The 15,974-nt window shown below is 56.5% G+C and overlaps 1 protein-coding gene across 21 annotated transcripts in view; it reads left to right on the top strand.

The window, feature by feature from the left end:
• DYSF (dysferlin) overlaps positions 1–15,974 on the top strand; it is a 223,026-nt gene that overhangs the window by 139,999 nt on the left and 67,053 nt on the right. For 15 of the 21 annotated variants that reach the window (XM_055539693.1, XM_055539689.1, XM_055539691.1 and 12 more), the window contains 6 exons: positions 2,570–2,710; positions 3,519–3,548; positions 5,205–5,234; positions 14,191–14,292; positions 14,402–14,563; positions 15,614–15,779. In XM_055539693.1, coding sequence (XP_055395668.1) covers positions 2,570–2,710; positions 3,519–3,548; positions 5,205–5,234; positions 14,191–14,292; positions 14,402–14,563; positions 15,614–15,779 — 631 coding nt within the window. Of the gene's footprint in view, positions 1–2,569; positions 2,711–3,518; positions 3,549–5,204; positions 5,235–11,549; positions 11,592–14,190; positions 14,293–14,401; positions 14,564–15,613; positions 15,780–15,974 lie in introns of all 21 variants that reach the window. The other 6 variants (XM_055539677.1, XM_055539679.1, XM_055539676.1 and 3 more) reach the window with 1 other exon arrangement.

The following is a 15,974-nucleotide window of genomic DNA, read 5'->3' as shown; positions in this document are numbered from 1 at the left end:
CTAGCTTGCTTATAAGATACCAGGTGGGTTCCCCCTCCTCATCAGAGAGCTGCGTGGACTCCTCACATTGTACTGGGCTGAGTGGCCCCTCACGTGGGGTTCCCAGTCCAGGTGAGAGCCGGGGCTCAGGGGCCGCAGGGCAGGGGCTCCTCCTGAGAGCCAGGGCTCAGGGGCCGCAGGCAGGAGCTCCTCCTGAAAGCCGGGGCTCAGGGGCCACAGGGCAGGGGCTCCTCCAGGGAACCAGGGCTCAGGGGCCGCAGGCAGGGGCTCCTCCTGACAGTCGGGGCTCAGGGGCCGCAGGCAGGGGCTCCTCCAGGGAGCCAGCTTGTGACACAGGCTGGGTCCTCCCTGGGCACAGAGCAGCGGGTGGCGCTCTCCCACAGTACCTGCCGTGCTGGTGGGAAGGCTCTGCAGGCGTGCTTCCCAAATGAGGGCCACTTGAAGCGTGTGCTGCTGAGCAGTTGAAATGTGCCTAGTCCAACCAAGAAGACGGATTTTCCTTGTTTTTCAGTTTAATCCACTAAACGTAAATTTAACCACTGGATGCTGGTGGCTCCTGAACTGGACAGGAAAAGTTCAGGAGGAGAGAGTGGTGGGCTGGAATGTGACGGGCTCTGGGGAATGTGAGATTGAGGTGTTGGGATGAGGCAGGGGGTATTAGCACAGTACGAGGGAGGGCCAGGGCCGGGAAGGAAGAGCAAGGAGTAGAGGTCAGGGGATTGGAGGCGTAGCGGGGTCAGGGAAACATTTTATAAAGGAGGGTTGGGATGCTATTGGGAGAGAGAGAGACGAGGTTGGCCAAGGTGTATGTGGCCAAGAGGCCCTGCCTGGGTTGTGGGTAGCAGTGGATGAAAGGGAAGGGGGCCGAGTTTTAAAGATATGTCCAGAAAGAGTTGCCATGACTGGGTAGGATGGTGTGATGACCAGAGGGTGGCTGAAGGTGATGCCAGTGAGGGCACCCCTACCAGGTGACAGCAGGCAACATAGGCCTGGACCTGGGAGGCCGGCCTGCTGGCTCTGCCCTTGGAAGAAAAAGCTGGCTCCATGGGGGCTGAGCTGCTGGAGGAAGGGTCTTTTGGGGAAGAGCTCAGGGCCTGGAACCCTGGGGGCAGGAATGAGTGGGAGGCGGCGGGACTGCAGGGTTCAGGGCCAGGGGACGTCACAAAAGTAGGTGCAAGTGCTGGCATGGGGCGGGCGGGAGGCCACCGGACTTGGTCTCTCTCTTCCCATAGCACCTCACCTCCGCTTTCACCAATGTCACGCAAATGTCACTCTCTCCCCTTCAGGCCAATGCCTGCGAGGGACCCCAGTGGTAGAGCACCATGGCCTCTTCTGGGTGGGTCGGCCCCGGGGTCCTGCTTTTTGATAACATAGTCAGATGAAGCTGTACCTGTTGGCAAATATCCATTGCTCTGAGCTCCTGCGGTCCTGGCTGCCCGGGCTCTGCAAGGCTGCCCCTCCCCCAGCCTCTCCATGACCCAGTGGCTAAAGGGCAACACTGGGCCCAGGGGAGCCTCTGGGACCCTCCCCACCGCTGTGGCTGATGCCCACTCTGAGGGTCTGTGCTGGATTCTCACTCACTGAGGGGGACATCTAGCTGGTGACCACTCCAGATGGCTCTGGACAATATCCCCAGCAGCGAGGTGACCACAGGTAGGGATGCCTCCCAGCCCTGGCCGGGGTTTTTCTGGATGAGTGCCTTGGGTAAGCCACCAGGGCTTGTGACCGCTGAGGCACCATCTGGCTGAGACCCAGGTTCTGTCTGTGGCCCCTGTCCTGGGGAAGCTAACCATAAGGCTGGAGTTCACAAGTCAGCAAGGTCCCAGGGGTCCACATCAAAGGGCTGAACTTGGGCAGGGCTGTGGGTGATGGCTGAGAAGAGCAGAGTGCAGCAGGGTAGGGGAGTGGCCAGCATAAAGGCTGGGGTGAGGCCAGCTGAGGGCAACAGCCAGGGTAGAAAATATGTGGGAAGGGATGAGACAGGGGCGCGAGCGGGCTCCAGTGAGCGGCCCTTCTGTGCCGGGAGGGGTTCAGACCTCATCCTCTGGGTACTGCAGGTCATGGAAGGCACAGAGCAAAGGAATGAAAAGATGCAAACATCATTTTAACAAGATGCATTTAATTTGATGAGCATGATCACAGTCTCCCCATGTGGAAGCTGGAGGAGGCGGGGGGGAATCTGAAGGTGAAATGAATAGGAGAGACAAAAGTCCCAGGAAATGTCAAGCACTTGTACTGCCGAGGACATTCGAGAAATGCTAGGTGGCTATCACTTTTGACTCTAATGGGCTTAGAGCTTGGTTAAATTGAAGCAAGGTGAATGCTATTTGGACAAACAGAGGGACTCCGCGATGGGAGTCAGCTCTAGCAACAGTGGCAGGAGGCCACTCACATGTTTTCCTCACATCCTCCTAAGGGAGGCAGAACTTACCATTTTGCACCAGGGGCTGCCCCGGCTTCTGAGGCCCTTTCCAGTTCAGGTGGCCAGGTGTTAGGTCTGGTGAGAACTCTGAGGCCACCACCCCGGGGCTGGGGGACGCTGACTCTCCTTTCTCCACGCTTGGTCTAGGGTGTAGATGAGTTCATGGGACGCTGCATCTGTCAGCCGAGCCTGGAACGGTTGCCCCGGCTGGCCTGGTTCCCACTGACGAGGGGCAGCCAGCCCGCGGGTGAGCTCCTGGCCTCTTTTGAGCTCATCCAGAGAGAGAAGGTGAGGCTGGTCCACGTCCGGATTCAGGAGGCCCAGGTCGGGAGTGCCTGGCCGGGGAGGGTGGGAGGCCCAGCGAAGGGATGGTCTGATGGAGGGGAGGGGCCTCGGATACATTCTTCCCTCACCAAGGGCCTGTGTTTAGTGGAGAGCGCTGAAGGGCCACCTCTGGATCTTAGGCCTCCTGCCGGAACCAGTTTTGTCCATCTTTTCTGAGCCCCAAATCAAGAGGCGGTCTACACTGGGGCAGAAAGTTGAAATCTGAACTGTGTTCAAATGTCTGAGTCCTCTGGTCATTGCATGTGTTTTTCCTGACACAGTTTCTGGGAGAAAGACCTCTGTCATCTGGTTAGGGGGCCTAATTGTCCCGGGGAAGGGGACTTCAGGGACAGGGCAGGACAGGACGTCTGTCCAGTGCTGGCTCACCATGGCCTCACTGTGACCCTGGCCAGCCACTTCCCTGCTCTAAAATAGGGGGTTTGGGTTAGAGCCATGTCTTCAAATTTGCTCTTAGTGTGATGTGAACCTCTAAAATGTAAGCCGGCCAGAAGTGAGGCTGCTGTGGTGGAAGTGTCTGGAGGGGACGTGGCATACTGCTAACCTGGCTTCCCCTACACCTGCCTACCAGGCACTTCCCAGGAATCCTGAGGCTTCCTAGGAATAGTCTGCAGATCCTGGGACTGTCCAATCACAGACATATCCACAAGTGTCAACTTGTGGTTGGGAATGTGTTCGCCTGGCCAGGGCAGAAAGGACACTGGTGGGGCCTTGGGTGACAGGCACCTAACCAGAGCTCTTTTTTTCACCCTAGCCTGCCATCCACCATATTCCTGGTTTTGAGGTAAGGCTCACTCTTAACTTTGCTTCTTCAAGCTCACCCCCTCCCCGTGTTTGCAGCCACCTCCCAAGGCTAGGAAGCGCAGTAGGCACATGTCACCACCATCCTGCCTTCAAGCCGAGGAAGGTGTGGGTGAGGTCTTAGGGTCAGGGTGGGTGGAGGCTGGGGTCCTTGCTTAGCTCAGGCTTCCCTGCCTTTTTTCCCTGAGAAGTCCAAAGATCACAGATGACTCAGATGGAAGGGACCACGTCAGTCATCTAGCCCAGTGGCTCTCCTCTGGGCTGCGTGTTGGAATCCCTTGGATAGATTTAATAATCACCAGTGCTCAGTCCCAGCACAGACCAAATGCAGTACGATCTTTTGGGGGTGTGGCTCAGGCACTGGTATCTTTCAAAGCTATGCTGGAGATGGGACTGTGCAGCCAGAGCTGAGAACTGTTGACTCAGGCCAGTGGTTCTCAGCATAGCATCACTGAGGTAGGTATTGTTAGAAATGCCAAACTTGGGTCCCACTTTGGACCTACTGAAGCCAACTCTGAGAGGCAGCGCAGTACCCTGGGTATTTTCGAGCCCTCCAGGGGATTCCCTTTAAGAATCACTCACTTTTCAGAAACTCTGATGAATCGACCGTAGTTTCCAGCTCAGTGTTCCCACCGAGACCCAGTTTTCTTTCCTCTGCTAGTGATGGAGACTTTGTTCCCATCACACTCCTCCCCTTCCTTCTCCTGAGGGTCATGAAAAATGTACACCTTTTTCTGGTACCCGGGCTGACTTGATTTGGGAATCGTATACTTGGCCAAGGGTTGCCCAGCTGCAGCTGTGAGAGCCCAGGCAGCTGGGCTCTGTCTAGATGCTTCCCTGCTTATGAGGCAGGGAAGTGAAAATGTTTAGTAGCTCAGTCATGTCTGTCTCCTTGTGACTCCATGGACTATAGCCCACCAGGCTCCTCTGTCCATGGGATTCTCCAGCCAAGAATACTGGAGTGGGTAGCCATTCCCTTTCCCAGGGGATCTTCTCGACCCAGGGATCGAACCTGGGTCTCCTGCATTCCACGCAGATTCTTTACTGTCTGAGCCCCCAGGGAAGCCCTAAGAGGCAGGTAGCCCAGACAAATTTGCAGATAGTTCTTCCGTATAAGACCTCCTCCCATCCCTTTTCATCTCACTCCCTCCCTGCTCCCTGTCCAGTCCAAACGCCTGCTCTCGGGTCTGCCAGCCCTGTGCATCAAGCTTCTCCTTGGTTCTCCAAGTCCATAGCTCCAGCAGCAGCTCCAGGGCCCGGCCCTGACTGCATCCTGGGACTGACGCACAGGGTCTGGGATCCTCCCCCACCTGTCAGTCCGTCAATCTCCTTTCTTCTGTCACTTTTAGAGATGCCTGGGCTCTAGGTTCATGCTTGGCCTCTCCCAGCAGTTTCTCTGCATTAGTGTCTGTTGTACCTTCTTTCTTCATTGCAGGGACCAGGCAGAGAGTGTGTCTGGGCAGCACACCCCCCTCACCCTAGATGGGAAGTGTTTTCTGTTGGCTCCTTTAGGGGGATATCTGGCATGTTGATCTCTGCCCCAGCCTAGTGCTCCTTGTCACTAATGGTGAACCTCTTTCCTCTTCCTCTCCTCCCTCCACCGTCTCCTGGATGTGGACTGCCCCATGGTGGGGTCCAGGTACAGGACACAACAGGGATCCTGGAAGAGGTGAGCTGGACCCTCACAGCTGGGGCCTGTGGCTGGGTGGGTGGGCAGAGACAGAGGGAAGAGGAAGGCCATGCCCGGGAGCCTTCCTGGTTCCTGGTGCTGCAGTGTGTGTCTGTCACATGGACTCCTGTGTGGATTTCATTCCCGCTCTTTGCATGGATCCAGGGTTGCCTGGGCTGTGTCCTGATGTGATTCTGGCCTTAAGTGGATTGCTGCTATGTTGGAAGTCACATTTACCCAGACCCCAGGGACAGCAGTACGGAGCCTCATCTGGCTGAGTACCAGGTGGAATGTTTTCAAGAATTAACATGTTCATAAGGGGACAGAATAGTCAAAGAAGCCTTGCTGGTGGAGGTGGCATTAGGCAGACATTGTTGCAGTGCTTAGGAAAAAGGTGGGGAACATGCCTTTGACCCAACAGAGCAAGTGCCAGTTTGGGGCCTGGCCGGTTTAGGGTATAGGGTGGGTTGGGGATTCCTAGGTTCTGGGAGAAGCCTGGGGTTTGCATCCAAAAGGATCAAGGCTGTGTCCTTTGCTATGGCGGATGAGGAGCACCTTTCCTTACGGCCTCCTGCGAACGTGTGAGTGGGCGCTCCTGACTGAGCTGGGGCAGAGGCCCGGGCAGAGAGACAGGAAGGAGAGCCCTGGTCAGATGGGGGCTGGGAAAAGGGCAGCCACTTCCTGTCGACAGGGAATCCCCAGGCTGGGAGCGGACACCGTTTGACATTTTCAGTGCAATTTGGACTTGAAGCGCAGGGTCAGGATGTGGGATCCACAGGCCCGGCGCCCCTTACCTCACTTCCTTCAGCTCCCAGACCGAGGTGGGGTCCGCCAAGTGAGCTGGCTGTAATTGCGCCTGACAGGCAGCCTCCTACTTCTGGCTACGGTTGCGAAAGACTGCCGATTTGGAAAGGGGACCAGAGTCCTGTCCAGGGAAGCAGCACGGAGCCCTCTCTCTTGATTGAGAGCATTCTGTGGCCAAAACCCACAGCCTGCTCTGAAGAAGACCCAGCCCAGGGATGAGTTATTAAAAAAAGTTAAAATCCTTAATAACTAGATTTGTAATATATAACAGTGGAAGCTCAGATTCCAAGAGCAGGATCTGGCTGTGGTCTTGTCAGGAAGCAAATCAAAATCTGCAGCTTTGGGGCCAGAGCCCGACAAGGGCCAAGTGTCCTGCTGCAGGGCCCACCGGCCACAGGCTGAGGCGGGTATGGGTTAGCAGCACCAGAGAAGGGCAAGTCCTGGGGCTTTGCTGGGCACAGGGCTGGGCTAGCACCTCCCAAGGGTCCTAGGCCCAGGAGGGTGGATGGAGTATCAGTTGGTCTAGGGAACCATTCCAGAAGGTGATCCTTGACCCCTTCATCCCCAGAGGAGGCCTGCAGCTACCCTGTCCCTCTGCATTTGAAGGCTAAGGTTCAGGCTGAGGTCCTGAGTCCTTTCTGGTTTTAAGAATCCCTGGGGATGGGGTGGAGGCAGGTTAGTCTTCCTGCTGCCTCTGGTCCTGCAGGAAGCCTGACGCCTTAGCAAGATTTTTCTGTCTTCCTTGCTGCAGCCAGGCTCCTGCTTGGTATCCCTCATTCAGCCCCCTCCAGGCTCCCAGCTTGATCCCTGTGAAGAGCGCTCCAGCCGTGACCTGTGAAAGCCATGCCGGGAGCTTAGATTCTGGGCCACTGGCCGTGGGAGCCCTCGAAAGTCTGGGAGCAGAGATGGGTGTGTTAGGAAGCTGTCTGGCTGCAGAGAGGTGTGGGTTGGGGACCGAGGGGCAGGAGAGCCCAGCTAGGAGGCTTTTGAGACAGATGTGATGGGGGCCTAGGCCAGAGAGGAATGGAGAGGAACAGTGACTCTGGAGGGTGGTTTAAGGACAGCCTCTCCAGTGGGGATGGCCTCTGGGACAGCATGCGTGGGTGGGAGGCGGGAATGAGGTGAAAGGCCACTCCCCGGGCTGAGGATTCCTACAGCTGGAGGCTGGTGGGGATGGCTTCCTGGAAGAGATGACTCTGTGCTCCCTTTGGGGGTCCAGTGTCTTGGGCTAGGGGCATGTCACCGCATGGGGCCAGGGTGGTGGGCAATGAGATTTCCCTGATGCCAGGCATTTTGCCCACCTGGAGGGCCCCTCTCCAAGTGCTCTTGGTGGGGAAAGGAGACTGTTGCGTTGTATCTTTGAGGTTTTGCTGTGGGGAGACCCGAGTCCTTGTGGAGGGAGGGGAGGGCTGCTTTCCATGCAGCCCCCAGCCTTCCTGTCTGTCCCTCGCTGTTGGCTCCTCTTCCGGAGCCTCGCTCTTCCCCTTGTCCAGCTCTGCCTCTGCGTTTCCCTCTTTCTCTGTTTGCTCCTTGGCCCGGACCCGCTCTCTCCCTCCTTCTCCCGCCTCTTCTGAGCCCTCTGTCTCGTTTCTTTTCCTTTTTGTCTGGAGAACAAAGGCGGTCTGCGCTGCCAAGGGGAATGAGTTCAAAGAAACTGCAATTTTAGATTTCCTGAAAAATGGAGAGCACACAGGCACGCGTGAGTGTGTGCAAATGTGTACACTCATGAGAGCATGTATACGTGCATGCACGCGCACGCACACACACACACACTGCACAAGAGGTGATGGCAGATTCCTTAATAACTGAGGGCCCCTGAGCCAGTGCAGAGGAAGGCCCTTTCTTGGGACACTTTAGGTGGTATCAGGGCTTGTGGTCCTGAGTACCTCAGGGGGCGTGGTTCGGAATACTACCCTTGGTTCTGCTATTCCTGTCTTGCCCTGTGGATGGATGTCCTGGAAGAAGGCAGAGCGGACTCATGGATTTTTTGCTGTGACTTGGGGGCCAACCAGAGGTCACTGCATCCCCCTCCTAATCCAGGCAACAGGCTTTTAGTCTGAGATATCCAGGGGATGTACCCTCCTGCACCCCCAAATCCTCCAGAAGGAAAAATTTGGTGTTTTGCAATCAGGAAAATAAGCCCAGTGGTCCCCCCCTCTCCCCACCGACCAGCCCCCTATCCCTCCCCCAAGGCTTTAATTTAAAACACTGTTTTTCCTGGGAAGTGTAATTAGAGCAGCATGTTGTTCCTAACGAGCTGGGTGGGGCAGGCAGACAGTGGAGCCCTCCCAGCCTGCCTGCCTGGAGCTCCCCGAGGAGCCAGGGTCTGAGTGTTCAGAGGGTCCCCTGACTGTGCCCCGCAGGGTGGAGTGGGTGTCTATGGGCTACTGGTGGCGGTGCTGTGCCCTCGGTGGCTGGAGGGGCCGCCTGCACTTGCCCCTCCCCTGGGGATGAACACAAGGCTGTCTAGCGTGGTGGCCTCTAGGACTGGGAGAGGAAGCAACCCTCATGGCCCATGGCCTTGGTTCCCTGCACTGAACTGGCCAACAGGGTGGATAGATGAAAGTGGGTAGAGGATGGATTCTGCTCGGGGGAGGACAGAGCCTCATCTGTCCTTGAGACCTTGTCCTCTTGGCCTGCACTATCTCGGTGAGCACCCTGCTCACTTGTAGAGCCCCATCCGTGCAGCAGCCCTGGGTCTGCCCTCCATTCAGGCAGGGTGGGGAGGGTCAGCATGGAGAGGGTGCACCCCACCATGGAACGACTCATCTAATTAGCCTCCTGTTGTGTGGCTGCCCCTGAGGTCTGTGGTCCTCGGAGTCCCCGGTCACACTTAGGACAATGAATCAGGACACCCCTGAGGTGCTTTCAGCCTGCATCCACCCCCTCCCTGGCTGGCTGTGCTGACAAGGGTCACAGCAGCCCATCCCACTGAGAATCGCTGCCCAGGAAGGAGATACTGTGCCTCTCAGATGGGCTCGACTGGATGGAGAAACTTGGGCACAGGAGTGGCCGTTTGGCTGGTACTACAGGACTCTTAAGTGTGAGATGTTGAAGATCAGTCAGGACCTTGGGAAACCGGAGCCCAGGATCACTTAGAGGAAAAAGAAGTCAGAGAGAGGGTAGTAAAGAGTTTCTGGAGGATGTAGAGTTTGAACTAGGCCCTAAAAGATGTGGTTGATTCTGGAAGATGGCAAAAGAAGCCCATGCAAACAGAGAGAGCCCTGAGCAGGTCCAGGGGAAGGAGGTTGGTGAGGATGCAAGGCTGTTGCAGACAAGTGTTGGGAAGGATGGAGAGTGTATTGGAGTAAGTTCTTTCTCCTCCCAGCCCCCTACCATTTGCCCTCTGCCATCCCTCTCTCCATTCAATTATCTGATCCTAAACCTCTATTGGACAGGGGATTCAGCTGTGGTCCCTGCGTGCAGAATTGCCAGTTTAACAAGTTGGCTATGGTAGTTTAGTCGTTAAGTCATGTCTGACTCTTGCTACCCCATGGATTGTAGCCTGTCAGGCTCCTCTGTCCATGGGATTTCCCAGGCAGGAATACTGGAGTGGGCTGCATTTCCTTCTCCAGGGGGTCTTCCCAACCCAGGGATCAAACCCACGTCTCCTCCATCTCCTCCATTGCAGACAGATTCTTTACCACTGAGCCACCTGGGAAGGCCATTGGTTTAACATGGGACACAGACAAATGAACACATGGAAATGACACAGGGTGATGTGTCTTTCAATGGGACAAGTTGCTCTGAAAACTGTGGGGTGCTTAACTTAAACCTGGGGCTCCAGGGAAGACTTAAATGGACCCAGAGTCTGAGTCAGAGGTAGCCAGATGAAGTGGGTGGAAGAGTCCTTCGGCCAGGAGGAGCAGTGAGCTCCAACCTCACAGAGAATCTGGTGCCTCCTGCAGCCTTCTGGCATTCAGTAGGATGGGTGTTGAGTGTTTCTGGGGAGGTGGCTGGGCACTGCTCAGGGTCCTGCAGTGGAAAGTTAGTGGTGAGACGTGAGACCAGAGAGGTCAGCAGTACTAGAAGATGAGGGGTCTTGGAGGCTGCATCAAGGAATTTGGGCTTCATCCTGAGTGGGTGGGGAAATTTTGAAGGGTTTTAAACAGAGTGACATTCTTAGAAATTGCCTCCTGGCTGCAGAGTACAGTTCTCATTCATTGTTGGAAGGAGATGCCAGATATCAGATGCCAGATGCCAGAAAGCAGATGCCAGATATCACTTGTGTTGTTGTTGTTTAGTTGCTAAGTTGGTCTGACTCATTTGTGACCCCATGGACTATAGCCTGCCCAGCTCCTCTGTCCATGGGATCTCCCAGGCAAGAATACTGGAGTGGCTTGCCATTTCCTTCTCCAGAAGATCTTCCCAACCCAGGGATTGAACCTGCGTCTCCTGCATCACAGGTGGATTCTATACTGCTGAGCCATCAGGGAAGCCCAAGATGTCACTTAGGAGGTGGCAAAAGAGGGTAGTGAACCAAACTCAGGAAAGAAGATGGGTGCGTGGGCATGGGAGAGCTGTAGGAGACAGGTCTCTAAGGCTTGGGGACCAACAGAGGGGAAGGAGAGCCAAGGGTGGCATGGGGCTTCGTGGCTTGGCTGTCCAGGTGGATGGTGGGGCTGGTTTCTGAGATGACATTTGAAGAGAGTAGGTTTGAGGGGGAGCTTAGAGAATCCAGTTTGGGACAAGTTCAGTGTGAGAAGCTGGAAGGACACATGGATGAAATAGCAGTAAGGCTGGACTGTGAGTCTGGGGCTTAGGAGAGACGTGTGGGAGAAGAAAGCCTAGGAGAGGGCTGGGCCGAGGAACGGGTAGAGAGGGCAGAGAGGCCAGCGGTGAGGAACCAAAGGGACCGCTTTAGGAGGGAGGCCAAGGTCAGCTGGCCAGATGCTGCTGAGGGAGGGGGAGAGCTAGGAGCCTGCGAGCTGCATCTGAGCTACCAGCAGGTTGGTGTTAATTCTGGAGAGAGAAATTTCCAGGGAGCGGGTGCAGAGGGCAGAGCGAGTGTGTGGGGCCGAGGGTGGCCTGGAAGTGAGGCAGGGGCGGGGGATGGACGCAGCCCTTTTCGGGAAGCGAGGGAAGAGTAGGCACAGAGAGAAGGCATGGACAGACCCGAGAGGCCATCTCGGGACCATCTGTAAACGGGGAAGGGGAACAGGCAGTGGATAGCGTGGAGAGCTGGGGAGGGCTGGATGAGACCGGCTCAGGGAGCAGAGCGTGGGGAGGCACAGACGCACCGTGACGATGAGAGGCGCCTGTGTGCACTGCAGTGTGTTCGGTGGGGAGGGGACAGAGGACCGCGTGACACCCGGCAGGAGGAGGGAGCCCAACAGAGGTGGGGATTCTGGGGAGTGGCAGCAAAGGGCTCCTGAGGGAGGCATGGTGGATGGAGGTGGCCTTGGGATGAGAATGGGGGGGCCTTGTGCCTGGTAAGCTGCCCCGTGGACACGCCCCTAACCACTCTTTCTGCTTGTCTCTCCTCCCGCCGGCCGGGCCTGGCCTCTGCAGCTGTGTGCACCTGCCTTCTTCCTCCAGGGCCTCCTGCCAACGGTATTGGAGCCCAGTCTTCTCCAGGTTCTTGTTCCCTGTCCTCCTCCGTGACCAGGTTCCTGCAGTGGGGAGCCTGGGCCACCGCACGGAGACGCGAGTGTCCTCACGGGGAGCTCGGGGGAGCCCAGCAGGACGCTGGGCCATGGAAGTGAGGGACAAGCAACCAAAGGGACACAGCCCAGAGTTTGGGGGCCTGGAGAGAAGTGTTCTAGGGGGAAATATATTCCTGAGTGTTCCCGGTGATTTCAGGAGAACATTGCAACCGTGTGAGGAAGGTTTGGTCTTCCTGCCTCCCCACCCAGGAGCCTGGGGCTGCTCCCTTCCTGACCTCTTCTACTTGTCCATTTTATCATGGACTTTTGGCCTTGGGCCCACGGTTGGCTGGGCATTGGCCTCGAGCGGCCACGAGCGGGCTTCCAGGCATAACCGTTTTAAAAGTGAAGTGACCCCTGCCACCCAGTTGTCACAGCGGTAGCCTTGGAATGCCAAGGGTGGACACCAAGTCAGGCACATCCACAGTGGCCAGCCCACCGCGGGCTCTGCCCCCACCCTCCGGGGCACCAGTCATGTGGACTGTGGCGTGCACAGCAGCCCCCAGGTGTGCCCCGGGCCGCCCTGCTCATCACTCTTCCTTCTGATGGCATCTGTTGCTCATTCTGAGACTGTGGGTGCTTCCTGCATCTTGTCACCTGCTTTGGGGGTCTGGAGGAAAATGATGAATTTCTTCACGTTGTGCTTTGGTGACACTGGGATAGCTATGAAGCTGGTGCTGTCTGAGAGGTGCCTCTAATGGCTCAGCTCTGCTCAGTCAGTGGGGTTGGTCAGCAGCAACACTAGTGACGAGAACAGTGCACTGATCCCTACAGTCCCTGCTCTTTATTAAGCACCTCCCATGTGCCAGAGACACTTCATATTTGTTCTCTTGTTAAATTCTCAGAGCAATTTTGTAAGGGTGTCATCCTGGATCTTCACATGAGAGTCCTGGACCACAGAGTTTGAATAATTTGCCCAAGGTCAAATAGCTCAGAAGCCGCAAGGTTAGGACTAGGACCAAGGTCTGGTTTGATTTTAGAAATCAGCACCACCGCAGGTCCGTGTGCTGTGGGCAGGAGTGACAGCTGGGGTTGGCTGTGAAGGGCCGAGGTGGGAGGAAGCTGGTGTGTTTCAGTGCTCCAGCTGTCCCCCCATCAACGTCAGAGCATCTGCAGATGGATGCAACATCCTTTGAGAAGGAACCCAGAGCAAGTCTGCTTGGAGAACGAATCCGATGACTCCGTTGTTTCTTAATGCAGTTATGTGAGGCAAGCTCTGTAGAGCGCACAGCACAGCCCTTGGATTTGCAGCTGACGTTTCCTGGGTGTCAGGGCCTTCTAGACGGGTGTTCAGATTGTGCAGTGCATGGGTGCACTGGGTCTCCGGGAGTGGGACTTCCAGGGCAGGCATCGGATATCGGTATTTATTATAGCAACTTCCAGCAGGTGGCAGTAAAGTGTCTTGTTCCAATAAACTAGTGACCTAGGATGATTTTCTGACATGGAAGAGCTTTAAGAAAGGGACATCTTTTTCTAATTGTCACAAAGTTGCCATGTGGACTCCTATTGAGAGTTTACATGAACCAGGAACTCTTTTAAATGTTATCAGCTTCTTCAAGCCTCACATTAAGCTTTAGAGGTTGATAATTTTTAATAACCATTTTGTAGATGAAAACCCTTGAGCCATAGAGAAGTGAAATAACTTATTTAACTAAGTGGTGGAGTTGGGATCCATTCACACCCAGAGCCCGTGTTCATAACCACTGCCAGACATGGTAGTTGTCTAATCCCCAGGGATACCTGCTTCTAGTGCTTTGCCTGCTTCCCTATGTATTAATAGTTCTTCAGGATTCTTGCCCAAGTCTTTTTTGGCAGACCCATAGCAGGCAAAATTGCCACCCTGACCTCTTGCCCACGGTGTGGAGGCGCTTCCCCAGTAGGCCTTTTGGTGTCTGGGGTGGCAGGCTTTTCTAGCCCCTCCTCCTGTTTGTAAACACCTCTTCTGGCCCACAGTGCAAGCGTTCTGCTCAGGTGTGTCATACCTCAGGACAGGTGCGAGAGGCGGGATTTGGGGGCTGGCCGGTGTCTGTGGGTGTGGATCTGTGCGGGCTGGAGATGGAACACAGGGCGGGTGATCAGTTGGGAGGGTCTGAGCTGGACGCGGGAGAGGCTAGCAGGTGGGCACGTGGTCCTCTCGGGACTGAGACGGGCTGAAGTGGACGTGTCGGGTTGGGCTGGACAGTGCACGTGTGTGCACGTGTGTGTGACAGGGGCTGGGACCCCCGGGGGGCTCATTGGCGGGAGGAGTCGTGGCCCGGGGCTTGTCTGAAACAGACTCACCTGATCCCTGGGCCGAGGTGCTGGCGTTGTGACCTGGAGAAGGGGGTGCCTGGGAGACTGACAGCTCTTGTTCTGCCTGCCCGCTTGCCCCCTTCTGTGTCCCCGCCGCTCTATTTCTGTGTCTCTCCACACATGTACTTTCTTTCCATCCCGTCTGTCCTCCTTTCTTGTCTTTCTGCCTTGGGCTTCCTCCTGCCCTTGTCTCCCTTCGACCTCGTGCCCTGCAGTCAGAGGACACAGACCTGCCCTACCCGCCGCCCCAGAGGGAGGCCAACATCTACGTGGTCCCCCAGAACATCAAGCCGGTTCTCCAGCGAACCGCCATCGAGGTGAGCCTGCCCCCATCACGGGGGTGGGGGTGGGGGCCTCCCCTTTCCTGGCCCAGCCTTGCCCGGGCCTGGGGCCTTTCCAGCTGCTCTCCTCACTCTGCACCCCCAGATCCTGGCATGGGGTCTTCGGAACATGAAGAGCTACCAGCTGGCCAGCGTGTCCTCCCCGAGCCTGGTGGTGGAGTGCGGGGGCCAGTCTGTGCAATCCTGTGTCATCAAGAACCTCCGGAAGAACCCCAACTTCGACATCTGCACCCTCTTCATGGAAGTGGTGAGCCTGACCTCCCTGCGGTCTGCTACTTACCGGAGTCCTGGTGCTTAGAATTTCCTCGCAGCCCCAGGCAGCCTGGGCTCCAGCTCCCTGCAGGATTCTGCCTGGTTCACGGTCTCGTTCCCACCTCCTTTGAGAACAGGAGGAAATGCTCGCTGTCTCCTTCCTGGAGGAGCTGCAGCCTGCGCGCAGCACAGAGGGCGCCAGCTTGGTTCCGCCTCCCCAGATCCCGAGTCCACGGGAGTCCCAAGGACTCACCCATGGCTGTTTCCTCTCTCAGGGCAGGCCTCAGTCCCCTGGTACCATCTGCCAGGGCTCTGACCTTCAGGGATTCCTCCAAATCTTCCTGGACCTAGTCCTCCCCAACCCCAGGCCTTGCAGAGGGGCTCACCCCCATGGCCCTCGGCCCCAGCCCCCTCCAGCAACCTGGTTTGCCTGGGCTTAGTGACCAGAGTAAGGCAAGTCTGAGGGCAGGAAAATGGTTTGCAGGATGAAAGTGCTGTAGAAATTCCAGGCCCAATGGCTGTCAACAGGAGCCTCCTCTTGGCTGAGCCAAAGACGCCACCGAAGGAGAGAATATAAATTATTTCAAGTTGTGTTCAAAGTGCTTTTAGGGTTGGGGGAGAAGAATCTGGGTCTGGAAGCCAACTCTTGAGTATCCACTTGGAGGGGTCTGTCTGTGAGAACTGTTGAGTCCCGGGCCAGCTTCTCCCTTCTCCCCTTCCCTGGCCAGTGAGGGTTCAGGGAAAGGAGACTTGTTTTGACTTTGGGGCTGAGTTGGGTATGTTTGGGGGTTAAAGCTTGAGGGGAAAGTCAGCCTCTGCATGCAGCATTCAAGAGGCAGACAGAGGTGGGTGGCTTCTGCCCCACTGGCCCGCTCCTGGGCTCAGCCGACCACCACTTTGGATTGTCGGCCCTTGGGGGTTAGGTGTAGGTTGAGAGTCATTTTCTGCTCCTTGGACTTGTCCTGGGAAGAAGGGCTCCTCCTTCTGAAACCTCCCAGAGATGAGGTCAGGCTGCTGTCCAGAGCTTCCCTCTTCCTCCACCCAGATGCTACCCAGGGAGGAGCTGTACTGTCCCCCCATCGTGGTCAAGGTTATTGATAACCGCCAGTTCGGCCGCCGGCCTGTGGTGGGCCAGTGTACCATCCGTTCCCTGGAGGGCTTCCTGTGTGATCCTTATTCAGAGGAGAGTCCGTCCCCACAGGGCGGCCCAGGTAGGGGAGGGGCTCTTGACTGGTGGAGGGGGCGGGCAGGGGGTGCTGGGGCAGTGGGCTTCCCAGCTGAGACATGTCCTGAAGCCCTCCTCTTACCTGAATGAGAATGAATTTTGCCCAGCTGATGGGAGGGAAGGGCGGGAATCTTGTCTTCCTCAGGGCATCATCTGGCCCCAGGCTGGATCCTCCAGGGAG

This window comes from Bubalus kerabau, chromosome 11 (assembly GCF_029407905.1).
Source record: "Bubalus kerabau isolate K-KA32 ecotype Philippines breed swamp buffalo chromosome 11, PCC_UOA_SB_1v2, whole genome shotgun sequence".
Taxonomy (NCBI): Eukaryota; Metazoa; Chordata; class Mammalia; order Artiodactyla; family Bovidae; genus Bubalus; species Bubalus kerabau.
The sequence above is the reverse complement of the archived record's forward strand: the minus strand, read 5'-3'. Positions and strand labels throughout refer to the sequence as shown.